The sequence below is a fragment of the Canis lupus genome, chromosome 2 (genome assembly GCF_048164855.1).
Source record: "Canis lupus baileyi chromosome 2, mCanLup2.hap1, whole genome shotgun sequence".
Taxonomy (NCBI): Eukaryota; Metazoa; Chordata; class Mammalia; order Carnivora; family Canidae; genus Canis; species Canis lupus.
Window position 1 is genome coordinate 15,255,149 of NC_132839.1, and position 15,223 is coordinate 15,270,371.

At 41.8% G+C, this 15,223-nt stretch overlaps 1 protein-coding gene across 1 annotated transcript in view; it reads right to left on the reverse strand.

The window, feature by feature from the left end:
• The window catches only part of FAM81B (family with sequence similarity 81 member B), a 54,735-nt gene that overhangs the window by 38,910 nt on the left and 602 nt on the right, over window positions 1-15,223 (reverse strand). The window contains exons 2-3 of the mRNA XM_072791072.1: window positions 15,107-15,204; window positions 12,028-12,092 (exon numbers count right to left, since the gene is read on the reverse strand). Coding sequence (XP_072647173.1) covers window positions 12,028-12,092; window positions 15,107-15,204 — 163 coding nt within the window. The remainder of the gene's footprint in view (window positions 1-12,027; window positions 12,093-15,106; window positions 15,205-15,223) is intronic.

Below are 15,223 nucleotides of genomic sequence, written 5' to 3' on the forward strand. Positions count from 1 at the left end.
TGAAATTAGTGATTGGTCAATGTATGAAGGACTGGCACACGTGCTCTCTCAGAACAACTTGGAAGGACCATCCTAGCTTCAGAGCTCCCTGTGGAATTGTATGATGATACTTTCTTCCCAATTCTTTCCCCTTCCCTTCCCTGTAGTGATGCTGGAGCACTCCATTTGAACCTTCTGTTCACCAATCTCTGTTTCCTGGGCAACCCAACCTCAGTCAGATGGCTATTGGGTCTGGGGCAAGAGATAGCTCAGCAAGCCTGTGGGAGATACAGTGGGGAAGAAGGACTGGTGTAGCTCTGCTTTTGCTTCTTCCCCTTCATGAGCCTTGGGACAAATGCTCTATTTGTGTGAAATTTCAGATTCTAGTTTTAAGTGTCCTCAAGAGTCAGATCAGACAAGGCAGATGACCTGCATTGGCAAGAAGCTGAAACAACAGTAACAAAAAACATGAGGAACAATTGACCTTGGGCATTTGTTTTTACACTGTCCTACTCACAGGCGCCAGAAGAGGGAAAGCAACTGGTCTCCTAAAGTTACTTCTTCCTGAGGAGCAAAGGTGAAGACCTGAGAGGACAAGTGATTTTGTAGGATGAGGAGTGGTCCATCAGATCCTGGTTTTCCTGTGCCCGGTGCTCATCCAAACCCTGCCCCCTGAGTTTACTGGAGCTCACAACCCCCAGGAAATCGACTCACTGGCCAAAACAGCAAGACCTTTGAGAAGCACAGTGTTTTCCAAAACCAACTAGCCCACAAATAATCTGCTAGATTTTAGATTCCTGCATAAGAGAAATACCAGGTTATATGCAACAAGACATTTTTTAAAAGGCTAATAAACATTAAAAAGAGGGAAGATATTAGTAGAATGAAATTTTTAAAAAGTGGAAAACATGGAAAAGTAAACAAGTAAAAAATATTAGGTGTAGGGCAGCCCTGGTGGGGCAGCGCTTTAGCGCTGCCTGTAGCCCAGGGTGTGATCCTGGAGACCCGGGATCAAGTCCCGCTTCAGGCTCCCTGCATGGAGCCTGCTTCTCCCTCTGCCTGTGTCTCTGCCCCCCTCTCTCTCTCTCTGTGTCTCTCATGAATAAATAAATAAAATCTTAAAAAAATATTAGGTATAAAAACTTGAAATAAAGAAAAAAAGATGGGATACCTATGACAGATGAAATGGCTGAGGAAGGAACTCATGGTTTGGGAGGCCAGAATGAGGAAATTTACCAGACAGAAGGAATGGTCACAGAATTCAGATTTCGGGGTCAAAATTTGAAATTCATCTATGAGGCTCCAGAATTAAATATTAAGCTTTTTTTTTTTTAATATTAAGCTTAAGCCTTCTATGTTCCTCTAATTCCGAGAGATAATAAGCAGAAGCAGGGGAAGCATTGATTAGTGCTACTCCTGTGAGCTAATGGCCTGGAAGCAGAAATGACACATGGAGACATGGAGGTGTCCTTGGGGTCCATATCCACTCCCTCCTGAGTTCCTTCTTCCTTTCTTGGTCCTGGCTACTATTAACTCCTCTACTTCTATGTCTGAGCAAAAAGTGCACCCTCCACCAGCAGCTAGAGTGGTCTTTTAAAAGTCTAAGACCCTCCAATGGCTTATCCATCCTCTGAGAATAAAATCCTTGCTCTCATTTCCAACCTCAGCTTTTCCCACTCATCCATCCATTCTCTCTTATTCAACCACATGAATCTTCCATCTGTCCTCACCGAACTAGTTCCTGACTCAGAGCCCACGCACTCGCTGTTCCACTTGGAATGCTCTTCCCTGCAGTCACTTCATTGCCGCCTCTTTCTCATGGTGTCTGTCTCAAATCCAGTATCCCCTCCTCAGGTAAGTTTTCCCCTCAGCACTGTCTAGCATAACACCCCGTGTCATCTTCTCCCCAGCATTTGTCATTATCTAAAATTATCTTACTTACTTGTGTCTATTTTCTGCCTTCCATCGCTAGAATGAAAGCGTCCTGTGGGCAGGGGCTTTATCTAACTTGTTTTCCACGGTGTCTCCAACACTGAGGGGAGTGCCTGACATGTAGTAGGTAGTCAGTAAGTATTTATTGACTGACTGGTTTTTCTAGCTGGACTTTTCAATTGTTGGAAATTGGTGGGGGGGGGGGGGTGGTGGAAATGGTGCCATAAAGCCACAGGTTGTGAGAGCCTCAGGGTTTTAGTTTCTTCTCTTGAGCAGTACCAAGTAGCCTCAGCCTGGGTGAGGCTCCTCTTTCCTTTCACCTGCACCTCTGGGAAACAAAGCTTTGCTAAGGCTTTCATTAAATTCCCTCTTCCACTCATTTGGCTCAAAAATTTTCTGGAAAATTAGCAAATGGAACCTCGTATATATATAAAATCCATTCCTCTAAAGCCCCAACATGCTGACGGTGCTCCCCTGGATGGAAGTATGAGTCACAGGCAGAAGGGAAGAGGATATCAGGCCCTGCTGATGGTGACACATAGCCTAGTGGCAGGCTGCAGATTTATCTTCCTCGAGTGGGGGCTTCTTTCTGACCTCTGCACAATCTTCAGCCTGAATGTACCAGTGAAAGAGTGTTTGGTCCCTAGTCTTCAATCCTTTACAGATACTTGTAAGTTATGCTGCGTTCCTGTCAAAATTTAGTATTTGTGTGCTCTTAAGTGTTCTCAGCGTGGCAGACATTCGTGGTTAACTCCTAATAGCCACCCTCCCAACCCCACTGCTTCTGCCTGCTTTGGTTCATCCTCCCATTGCCCATGTCCTTGGTGCAGGGGGCAAGTTAATCATGGTGGTCTCATTCTTCGAGGTTGAGATTCCACTGGTTTAAATAGGGGCATATGAAGCAACCCTGCCCAGTCAGGTGAAAGGGAAAAACCTCTTGTGGGGTTTCTGGCTAAGGTTTCTTCGCTTTCAAGAAGAGATACATAAGAAGAAACTTCCCCCTTGTTTGCTGGAAGCTGTCATGTCTGTGTGATGTCTGGGACTGCTGAAGCCATCTTGTGATCATGAGGGAGAATCGGATGGCAGGGAGGAAGGATAGAAAACACCTGCTTGATGATGTTAAGCCTCTAAATGAACCAAACCCTAGATTTTTAAAGATGTGAGCTAATCAACCATTTTGGTTGGACTTTGTGTTATGTGTCGCTGAAAGCACTGTATCCATATCTAATAATCTACCAATAAAAATGACAGTTGGAATAAAAATATATCAGTAAGTATTTACTAAATGTCTACTCTAGTCCATGCATAATATATAATGGTCTGTCCCTGAAGGAGCTTAGTGTAATTCTGTGTTTCTCAGAAAGAAACTTGAATTAGTATCATGGGGGTGGAGAAGGGAGGGAAGTTGTTACCATGCAGATCCCTTGGCTCTACCATAGATTTGTTAGATCATAACTTTGATGGTAGAGAGGGACACAGCAAGAATACGTATTTTAAATAAGCACTTCGGTGTTTCTAAATGTCTCTTGAATATTGAGCATCATTGATTTATTTAAGACCGGTCATGTGCATCAGTGACCCGGGTCAAGTGTTTCAATGAATTCATCTTAAAAGGGGCTAACAGGTGTACTTGGCTGTATGGTTGTCAAGTTCTTTATGGTTCATGTGATAGGCACATAGTGGGGGTGGTGAAACCAGCGCCCTAGAGCTGCAGGATTATGAGGAGCCCGCGTTCACACACTCTCTGGAGGTGATACTGGCTGGTGTCAAGATTGTATCCAGAAAGAGCACGAGGAATAAGCAGATCTAAGCCAGCAGAGGGACCAGGGGAACAGGACTGCCACCCCTGCTCAGATGCCCATCTGTAGTCCTGCCTGTCATGATTGGCCTTGATGATGTTGTGATTTGGCACATTGAAGGATCCTCTGGGGAGGGCAGCATCTGATACTATGCACATGTATTTTCCTGCAACCATGGGGACATTAAGTGACCTATAAATGATGGACTCTATGGTTTCTTTTAGCTTTCAAAGTTTAGAAGTTATTTTATACTTAAGTGGAGAGCATTCCTTCTGGAGATTTCTTTTCATGCTTAAGGTTTACTATAAATTGGGAGTTTTATTATTATTTATTAATGATGCTTAATGAAGCCCCAAATAATGCTCCGTTTAGTTCTTTTTACATGATTCCTGCAAGATAAATGTAGCACTTGTGTATTTTTTCCACTTCCATTACCGTAACAAAAGAGAATGTTGTTTTGCAGTTGACATTTCTAAAATCAACAACTAGCAACACACACATAGGAACATTCTCAATCTTCCAAGAGAGATTCCTGATATCATTGTTCAACGCATCAGATCATCCAAATGCCTAAAAACTGAATAACAAGATGTGGCCACTCGGATTCTTTCAGTAAGTTAGAAACAAAGCCAAATCCACGGTTTTATTAGTCTATTGTATCAGTGGGCCTTCTATCTAAATTTAACTGTGACAGGAAAGCAATGACTGGATATTCCAGACTAGTCCACAGGAGAAAGAATTCCCAGGGGCCTTTTCAGAGCGCTATTTGGGCTTTACATAAATCATTGATTATGTAGCTGACAACTGAATGTGAACAGATTTTCCACAAACTCTGAGTTCTATTTCTCTGCGATTCGGTGTGACTTGCACCAGCTGTGCTGTTGCTGGCAGATGCATCGGTACAGAGAGCCTCTCACTTCTCTGCGTGTTCTGTTCTTGTGAATAGAGCACTAAATTTACTCGGGAGGTTCTGATAACCATTTTGGCAACCTGTAATACTCAAGACGCAAGGATTTGAAAATGGAAGCCCTTCTCTAGAACAATGAAGAGCATAACTGGAGAAAATTTTCATTTTTGTGAGATCTATTATCACCAGCTCCCTTCTTGGTGCAGAGTCCTGCAGAACACACACACAGACACATAAAGTGGAAATTTTACAGAACATTTTGGTGCCTCACAAAAATAACCTGTAAGCCAATGAGGAACAATGATATTGAAGATACATTTTCTGTAGTTTCTCTGTTGCTCATGTCTGAAAACCACCCTGGCAGATGGATTTTGGCAGCTAGAGAAGCCTCCACTGCTGACTTTTACACGATGCTGAGTGTTTTAGGGCCATAGGGGAGGCAATCCAGAGTGATGGGGATAGTCTGGGAAGAGGCAGACCAAAGCCAGTGGAGTTGTGCAAGTGGGAGGTCTGCATGGAGGAGCCTGGAAAGGACAGGACCCTAAATAGGGACACAGCTGAGAAAAGACTGGAGAAGAAGACTGATTGTGGATAGTTTCTAGCAAAAAGTTCTATACTTTATGAGGCAAACACCTCATGTTAGTAAAAATTTCAATAAAACTACAGAATTAATGCCACACTTATTGTGACTGGCTTTCTAGCGAGAGGCATTCAGATGTTCCAGAGCCTCTGTGTGGGTTATACTTACAGGCAAAGCGTGTGTAAACCTCAGCAACAAATTGTTTTGAGGATATTTGGAGTTCTTATCACTTGTGCTTTGGCGACACTTTTCCATTATTGCTTTGCTAATATTGGGGGTGTACGTGTTATATATGTGAGTCTCCAGGGTGAAGAACACTGCATTTGGAGTTTGAAGACCAGGGTTCAAATGCTGTCTCCACCACTTACTATCTTTAACCTTCCTTAAGTTGTTCAGAAGAGAGCCCTTTGAGTCCTCTGGAGGTCATGACTCTTGCCTGACCCAACTGCTTGAAAGACATCAATTTACTTAATGTACTTGAAGTGCTTGGTACTGTTGGTGTCATATATGTATGTTCTTATTATGATTATTAGTAATTAATAGATGGACTAATAGGCTGAATTGTATCCCCACAAAAAGATATATTGAAGTCCTAACTCCTAGTGCCTCAGAATGTAACCTTATTTGGAAATAAGGTCATTGCAGAGGTATTTACTTAGGATGAAAGGGTAGGGTGGGTCCATAATCCAGTATGACTGATGCCCTTATAAGAAGATGACCATGTACAGATGGAGACACAAGGAGGATACCGTGTAAAAATGGTGGTAGAGACTGAAGTGATGCATCTAGAAGCCAGGGGACACCAGAGATTGCCAGCTGTCACCAGAAGCTGAGAAGAATGGGATAGATTCTTCCTCAGAGCTCTCCGAAGAAACCAACCCTGCTGACACCTTGATTTCAGACTTCTAACCTCCAATTGGGAGGCAATAAATATCTCTTGTAAGGAATTTATTATTACACAATCTTATTTCCATATGATGCTTTTAGTCAACATGTCACTTTCATAAAAATTATTTCATTTCATCCCCCACAAGTACATGGGTGAGATTTTTCCTCAATTCAGAAGGAGAAGGAGGCTTGGAAACTGGCAATAACTCAGCTGGGGAACATTTTAACCTGTGTATTTTGCTCTTTTTCCTACATCAGAGCAACTTTGCTTAGACTAACGAGTAGCTCTTCCTGTTAAATTGTGTTTTCTCAGGATATGTTATGTAATTACCAGTTACATCTCTCTGTGGAATTCTCAGGGTCCCCTCTGAGGCCCAGAGGCTGAATGAGCTCCTTCTCTGCTCTAAGGACCTGAGTCTGGCCTCATCCTCATCTCAGCACAGCTCTCTCACTTGAGCAGAATTTCTTAGGTGTAGCAAGAATGCAAACAGCCTCCTTGGGTAGGAGGCGCTCAGCTTCATCTGGGCAGCCCCTGGCCTGACCAGTGTGGGGTGCTGTGGGTCATGCCTAGGTCTTGTAGCTGTGTCCACCCACAGCCAGGGTCTTGCCCATCATAGGCTGGGGGACTAGAGATGGAATCTAGAAGGTGCTAGAGAGGAATAAGAGGCTGCCCTGAGGCTGATGGAAGTGCTTCCTGGGCACAGCTGAGATGCTGTGAGTCCGGGCTGGCCACACCTCACACAGGGGCCTGCGGGGAGGAAGATCAGAAATCTAGGATTGCATTACATCTTCCATGCACCAGAGATGGCCTGCAGGTGACACCTGTGTGTGCATGCACGGGTACACACACACACACACACACACACACTGAGAAGATAGCTGGCAGGGGATGTGGATAGAGGAGTGGTGAAGACAATAGGCTCTAGAGTAACTAGACATAGATTTCTGGGTTAGGATCTTGGTTCTGCCTCCTGCACTGTTGGTGGGAATGTGAACTGGTGCAGCCACTCTGGAAAACTGTGTGGAGGTTCCTCAAACAGTTAAAAATAGATCTGCCCTACGACCCAGCAATTGCACTGTTGGGGATTTACCCCAAAGATACAGATGCAGTGAAATGCCGGGACACCTGCACCCCGATGTTTCTAGCAGCAATGTCCACAATAGCCAAACTGTGGAAGGAGCCTCGGTGTCCATCGAAAGATGAATGGATAAAGAAGATGTGGTTTATGTATACAATGGAATATTCCTCAGCCATTAGAAACGACAAATACCCACCATTTGCTTCGACGTGGATGGAACTGGAGGGTATTATGCTGAGTGAAGTAAGTCAATCGGAGAAGGACAAACATTTTATGGTCTCATTCATTTGGGGAATATAAAAAAAAAAGTGAAAGGGAATAAAGGGGAAAGGAGAAAAAATGAGTGGGAAGTATCAGAGAGGGAGACAGAACATGAGAGACTCCTAACTCTGGGAAACGAACTAGGGGTGGTGGAAGGGGAGGTGGGCAGGGGGTGGGGGGTGACTGGGTGATGGGCACTGAGGGGGGCACTTGACGGGATGAGCACTGCGTGTTATGCTATATGTTGGCAAATTGAACACCAATAAAAAATAAATTTATATAAAAAAAAAGAATCTAGGTTCTGTCATAGCATTGTATGCCCTTGGACAAATAATTTGACTCCTTTGAACCCCAGGGTCTTCATCTTCAGGATAATGATGCCCCTGTTAGGGTCACTGAGAGGATGAAATGAGAAGATTACCATGGGCTAAGAGCTGGAAGCTTTAACAGTGAAGATGGTTAGTGGGACCAGGATGCTGTGCAGGGTGCAAGAGGCTTTGCCAGGTCAGAAAAAAATTTATTAGCAAACCCAGAGGGCTTGTTCTTTCAGCAGCAGCGCAGACTATTTGGAGCTTTCTTACCTGGGAGCTAGTTGCCCTCATGGATGGATACGATATTACCAAAGAAAACCCAAAAGATTTCCAACCCAACATGACCCAGCCCATAGAAAGCCACCAGGGTTTTGTCTTCCTTTCTCATGTACTGTGAGGTGAAATATCTGTCTTCATCATGCAGAAAGAAAAGCAATGCATCACGAGACAGTAAAACATCTGCTGGGATAGTAAGAGAAAACCTTGAAAAAAAAAATACATCCCAGCCCCTGATGGTATATTCGACTCACAAGGAGAAATCATCATCAATCATGTATTATTTTGCCCATTTCACTTACTGATAGTTTTATGGATCCAAATTTCTCAATAGCATCCTCTGGCTGTTAGCCAGACCCCTTATCTTCCCAGAGAGTGTTCTCCTGAGAAATTCCTGAGATGTGTACTGGAATAGCCTGCACAACTCCTCAGTACCAACCCACCTCATTTCCTTGGCCCAAGGGCATGCTACTTGATGTGTATACTTTTTCATTTTTCCTTCCAGCCATCTTTGTCCCCTTGCCTTTTCAGCCACCTCAGGAGCATCCTGGCCTTGGAGACTTTGCTTTTCCCACACAGGTCCACATGGCCAACCCCCTCATCTCCTGGGGTTTGCTCACATCTGACTTCTCAAGGAGCCTGCCCCTGCCCTGGCAGGCTCTTGAACCCTGCATGTCTCTTCCTCCTGCTCTAGAATGGAAGTTCCATGAGGGCAGGGGTCTTTGTGTTTGTTCCCTGATGATTCCCTAAGTGCCCAGCACACTGCTCAGCACATAGTGAATGCTCGATAAGTGTTTGTTAAGTGAATAAAAGGCAGTAACCAGTTTTAGAAGACCAAAGAATTTTAGGGATGGAAGAAACCTTAGAAGTTATATGATTCAGAGGTTTAAAAAAATTTTTTTAGCAGGGTCAATTGAAGAAAAATCAAGAGATTTATCAGCAGAGTTTGTTTTCTATTCAAAATTAAATCCCATGGGGGCAATAATACACTTTCTTAAACTTTAGCCACTTTATTACATAAAAGAATGTTTATGAGAAATTATGAACAGAGTTGAGAAGTGGCAAACAGAGGCAGCTCTCTAATCTGCATCCTGGAAATGAAATCTGGATCTGTGAACACAGACAGCCCTTGAGACTTGGGCTGCTCATCTGCACCTAAGCCTACGCCCCCACCCACCCTTTTATAGCAGAGACAGAGACTGCCCACAAGGAAAAGACATTCTCTTTTTCTCAAGGTCCTATAGCTAATCAGAAGTGGATTCAAGAGTGGAGGGCAGCCGGGTGGCTCAGTGGTTTGGCGCCTGCCTTCAGCCTAGGGTGTGATCCTGGAGACCCGGGATCGAGTCCCACGTCGGGCTCCCTGCGTGGAGCCTGCTTCTCCCTCTGCCTGTGAGACTCTCCCTCTCTCTGTGTCTCATGAATAAATTAAAAAAAAATTAAAAAGAGTGGACCCAAAGTGCCTGGCCTCTGTGCAGTGCTCCTTCCAACAGCAGAAAAAGGAGAAGAAGAAGAAAAAAAAGGCTTTGGACTTTCCTGTTCCATCAAGCTTAAATGAGCATTGGCCACATCGTCCTTGTGAATCAACGAACACATGTGGCAATCAGAATTATTTACTGCCTTTATTAGAGTGTCACCATAATTGTCCTAGAATTGATTGCAAGCTTTCCGCCTTCCCCTGCTCCATGGATTATTAATATGACCTAACATTTAACAAGTACTAATAATGTGTGGGTGTCGCTCCAACTGCCGGAGGCTGAGCAGAGCCCTGAAAGCACTTGGTCTGCCAATCTTTTTGATGCATGTCTCTCACCAAACGTTTTTCACAGGGTATGTATTACGCTTTTGTTGCTAGATTTTTAACCTTTTTGGTTGTGGTTGGTGTTCGTTTCTTAGGATTTCCTATCAATATTCCCTTACAGATTTACAAAGCAGAGCCTCTGAGAATATGTAATATATATTTCAGGCAGTTCAATGAGTTGATCATGACCTTTGCTTGTGTAAATACCCTGTTCGTATATCAATAAATCTGTTGCTGCTCAATGACTGCTGTTCCTTGAAGGACTCAGCCATTTTAAAAATTGTTTTTTATTTTTATTGTATTGGATTCAACATGTCAGTTGGAAGTATCTACACTGATGATTGAAATGCCTGAGTGCCATTTTGCTTTTCCAGTTAATCAGCCACCCAGGAGTCCACTGCACCAAGCAGACTCTTACAGATTCAATTGCTCCCCCCTGGCTCTCCATGAAGCCTATCAACTATGGTTCCACAGGAATCAATATTCAATGCACCGTGATAAACTGGGGTATCAGAAAGCATAAGGTTATAATCCCTGCCTTTTGGGAGCTTGCAGCCTGCTCTGGGAGATTACAGGGGAAAGATCAAAACCAAACTAGAACAAAACAAACTAACCATCTCAGCTGGTACATAGAAGCTCTAGACATATGGCTTAGACTGCAAGAGAGGGCTTTCGGGGGAGAGCAAGGTGGAAATGGACGTTGGGACTAGATTATCCTCATTATACTTTTGTTTTGAATTATAGAATCTCTGTTGTCTTAATTTCAGTTTTTCTGGAATCCAAGAAATGGCAAAAATTTCTGGGGATATCTTTTTAAGTTCGTCACTGTCTTCCAGGAACTTGTTCTGTTGTGTTCTGGGATATAGGTCAGCAGCCTGAGCTAAAGAAATCCACTTGGGTTCATCCTGGAATTTGACAGATCTGAAGAATGATTTCTATTTTCCATTATGTCCTGTGTAGATTCAGGCAGGAACAAGTCTCCCTTCCCTCCTTGGATGGCAAAGTTAGCTAGCATATCCATGTGAAATGATTATTTCTGTGTATTACCACATTCATTGTCCTTCACTCAGAAAAAATGTCACCTATCAAAATATTGTATTTTCAAACATAAAAGAAATCATTTTCCCTTGTTTGGTTTCATTTTCCCTAAATTACGGCCTTATTATCACATAAGCAAATACAAGTTATGGGCAGCATGAAAAGAGGGACTAAAATTCTGTGGTTGAAGTTTTTGTGGCATGTTACTTCAATTGGCTAAGGATCAGGGAAGCTCTTGTGAACAGATTGTGATCAAAACTTGTGAATTTAAAATTGTTATCTTCATTGTTAAAGGTAATATTTAAAAAATGAAAATCCAGTATTTGGATTTTTCTCTTCTCATTGACTCATTTCATTTGCTTGTAATTTTTCTTTTATAGTCATAATGTATATTTTAGGATCAGAATTATTTTAAAGCTACAGTGAAGTCTGGGAGAGCTTCTAATCTAGCCTCTTCATTTGGCAAATGAAAGACCCAAAGACAAGAGACATTAAGGGACTGACATTAAGGAGGCTATACAGACAATTAGTGGAAGCCCTGAGATGAAATTGTAGGTGCCCTAAAAACGTTAATTATTGCCACAGACGAAATCCTCCTTTGATATACCAAACAGAAAACAACTCAGTAGACTACGCATTGCCTCTGTGATCCCACCTTTACAAACTGGTATTCGAGGACATTTTGGACATTGTACATGTATCAATACGATGACAAATTTCTAAGCCTCTAGAGTTGTCCCTCTTCTGTAGACCTTCCCTGGATGAGTTCCAGGTGTGGCATATAAACAATATAAACAAAATTTTCTGATGATTAATTTAATATGCTTAAAATTTTCTGAGTTTTTATAATGAAGTGTTAATAGATGTATTCGGTGTATTTTGAAAGTGAAAGTTAACTCTGATCTTTTCATGTGTCATTCATTGCCTGTGTTCTATGATGCATAATCTATAGGAACCTATGGAAATTACTTAAAGAGGAGGCTGTAAAATTGGCTTATTTTGTCAATGAGAAAGGCCTAACACAGAGAGGTTCACCTTCTGAAGTTGCTTAATGCAGTCTCTTCTGAAAGCAGAGAACCAGTTTAGATGAACTCAAAGATCTCAGTCAGGCACTTTAATCTCTAGCTGAATCATTAAATGTAGTAAATACTTAAAACCAGTTGCAATTTACAGACTTACTTGTCAACATATTCAACTAGATCTGTAGAATTCTTGGTTGACATTGTGGCGGGAGATAATCTTACCTAAAACAAAGGTCATGGGTTTAAAATGTATCATTAGCTTACTTTACAGGTAAGTCTTATCCATCTTATTTTTATATAAATAATTTTAAACAAAATATATGCTGTAGACCATCATCCCAGTCAAACTTGCAATGCCCCATCTGTATTTCTAGAAACTAAAACCAAAATCAAGCTCTAGAAAGATAATAGTTTCATTTCATAGATTGGTATCACAGTCAGGAAAATCTTTCTGGACAAGTCAAAGCCATGGATTGTTCTTAGAACAATTTTAAGTGGAATATCCAATGATTATCGGCTGAGTTACTAAAGAAGTTTTCACAGAGTGAATTTACTTCAATATGCTAATTTCTGAGGGGAATCAATTACTTTTCAAAAACAAAGTCCAAAACTAGAAAGCTAGTCTACTCAGGTAATTTTATTTTCTAAGAAGCCTGGATATCAGATTATTATAGTCAATGAGAAATGAAAGTAGAGCACAGCTGTGTACATAACTTACTAGTATTTAACATAGCTGGCCATATGAACACTTAACTAATTCAGTAACATGGTACTACTAGAAAGTTCCCCTTGCATCAAAGTTCATAATTTCCCAGCATTTCCAGGAGGAAAGAGACCACCAAATGCACTCACTGTTTGGCATATGCTAAAACTGTTCTAAACTCTAATGTTCTTTATTTTTAAGATCAAAAGCCAGACACAGATTTATGCTCTTTTTAATATCCCATCACTGAACTGGATTCAGTTAGGGGGAGAATGAGTGGTACTCCTCCTCAGTTTAAAACTTGAACAAAATAGTTTCCTGGGACATTTTTTCTTGGTTTAGTAGAGTAGTTAAGATCCACATACAGAAATCATTCCTTTTGCAAATGCCTAAGGAACTTCTTACTTCTTAATTTAACACCCAAGAGACTTACTTGGAAAGCTCTCTCCTCCAACAAAACTTTAAAAAAAAGTAAGTCTATTAATAAGGAGCTAATAAATAACCCATGACAATAGGTAGGCTTTCTGATCCTGCCCGCTTGGTGGTGGGCAATCAGGACAGGCTTGAGGCTGCTCAAAATGGAGCCAGTGACTGCCATGATAATGCTTTAGGCCCTCTCTCCCCATTGCTAAGTGGGGTCTGCAATGGGTCTGATTCTCTGAAGTGAGGTCTTCCTCCAGTGATGGATACACTGATCCACTGAGCACCCAGGGGTCCATGTTATGGAAACCATCCTAACTACCTAGAGAGCATGACTGGGCCTTCTACCCTGGTTTGTGTTTTGACTCCAGTCTCGAGCTAGAAAAGAACTGGGTCCTGGACTGCTGGCCTACTCAATGCCAGCTCTTCCCTTCTCACCCCTCCATGGTGACCCTGGTCTGAGTCTGTCTGTGGTATTCCTTCAAGCAACTGGCTGCTCCCTGGCCTCACATGTTTGACACCTAGTAGCCCTTTTATTCCCTCTTGTGGAATAAAAGACTGAATATTGTGTCCAAGGACATTAAATTACTGGATTATTGTCTCCTTCCCCCTTCTCAAGTGAAGCAGTTGGATATATTTATCTTTTACTTTTATATTATTTTTAAATCTCATTTTGAAGACTGTAAATAGTCCTCTAAAAAAAAAGCACAGCTACAACTTGCATACTCTTAAAGTAACAAATGTTAAACCTGATAATGGAGGAAAATTTGGAAAAACACAGAAAAGATACAGAAAAAAGAAAATTCTTGTAATCGTACTGTCTAGAGAGAGTAAAAGCTGTTAACACTGAGGCCAACTTGTTTTCTCTTTCTTCTGTGCAGTTATTGATGTGTCTAAGAGAGTATGTGAAGTTTTATATCTTCACTAATTGACTATAGGAAGCAGCTCTGTTTCATCCCTATTCCTTCAAGCTAGAATGTAATTATATAACAATTCTCACAAACAACTCGGTGGCTATGAACACCGACTTTTTACATATGTCAGTTTTTACCTGTTTTATAATAATACTTTAAAATGTTGTGTTCCTTTATGGCTTAATTAAGGCCTATAAAATACTTTGACATATATGATCTTTTTTTTTTTTTTAATTTTTTTTATTTATTTATGATAGTCGCAGAGACAGAGAGAGGCAGAGACACAGGCCGAGGGAGAAGCAGGCTCCGTGCAGGGAGCCCGACGTGGGACTCGATCCCGGGTCTCCAGGATTGCGCCCTGGGCCAAAGGCAGGTGCTAAACCGCTGCGCCACCCAGGGATCCCCTATATGATCTTCTATAAGGTGGAAATCATTGTCTTGATTGAAATGCTACTTTAGTGCAGAAAGAATTTAAGATGATTATTTTTAAAGGTGAGGACTCTGAGGATTAGAGAAGTAGCAGACTTACTCAGATCATCTAGATGATGATGATAGGGATTGACTGAGTCCCTTTTACTTGCCATAACCTTTATCTTAGTGGTTCATTCAAGCCTCACATCCTTGTATGATTGGCCTAATTAGCCCATTTCATAGAAGAGGAAACAGGTTAAGTAATTGCTGGAAGTTGCACAGCCAGTGTGTGCTACAGCCAACAGAGAGCAAAAATCAGTGCTGGATACTGTGCTAGCTTTCCAGTTCTCTTTTTATCACCAGAGGCTGCATCCCTGGTGAGGTCTAAAAAAACTGCTGCTTTGAATGTTCTTTTTCATTAATGACAAGTACCAATAAAAGAAACCTCTTTAGCTGTTCTCTTTTCCATTTGACAGATAAAGCCTCTATCTTGAATTTATCTTAGTTTCTTTTGCATCTTTATAGAAAATATTTATCAATTTTTTGTTCCTACTTAGCCCTGCAGATTAAGTCAGTCCAACGAATGTATTCACAAATTGAGACCCTTTCTCTTTTCAGCTCACGTGGTCATCAGTCACTTTGTCAAAGCAGAGCAAACAAGAAATGTAGGTAGAGTGAAAAGAAAAACAACTCTTCTAGGACTCCTTAGAATTCTCTGAACAATGCTAAGCTTTAAAGAAGCTGAACAAAATATTCTACTTTTGCTATGAACGTCTAAAAGTACTTGCTTTCTTTTCTTGGTCATTGACTGAGCCGGGAAGGGGGCCATCAGGTTCCTTCGGCTGTTCCTCTGGAGTCAGGGAGGCACTGTTGTTTACATCTGTATCTAGGCAACCAGAATGCTG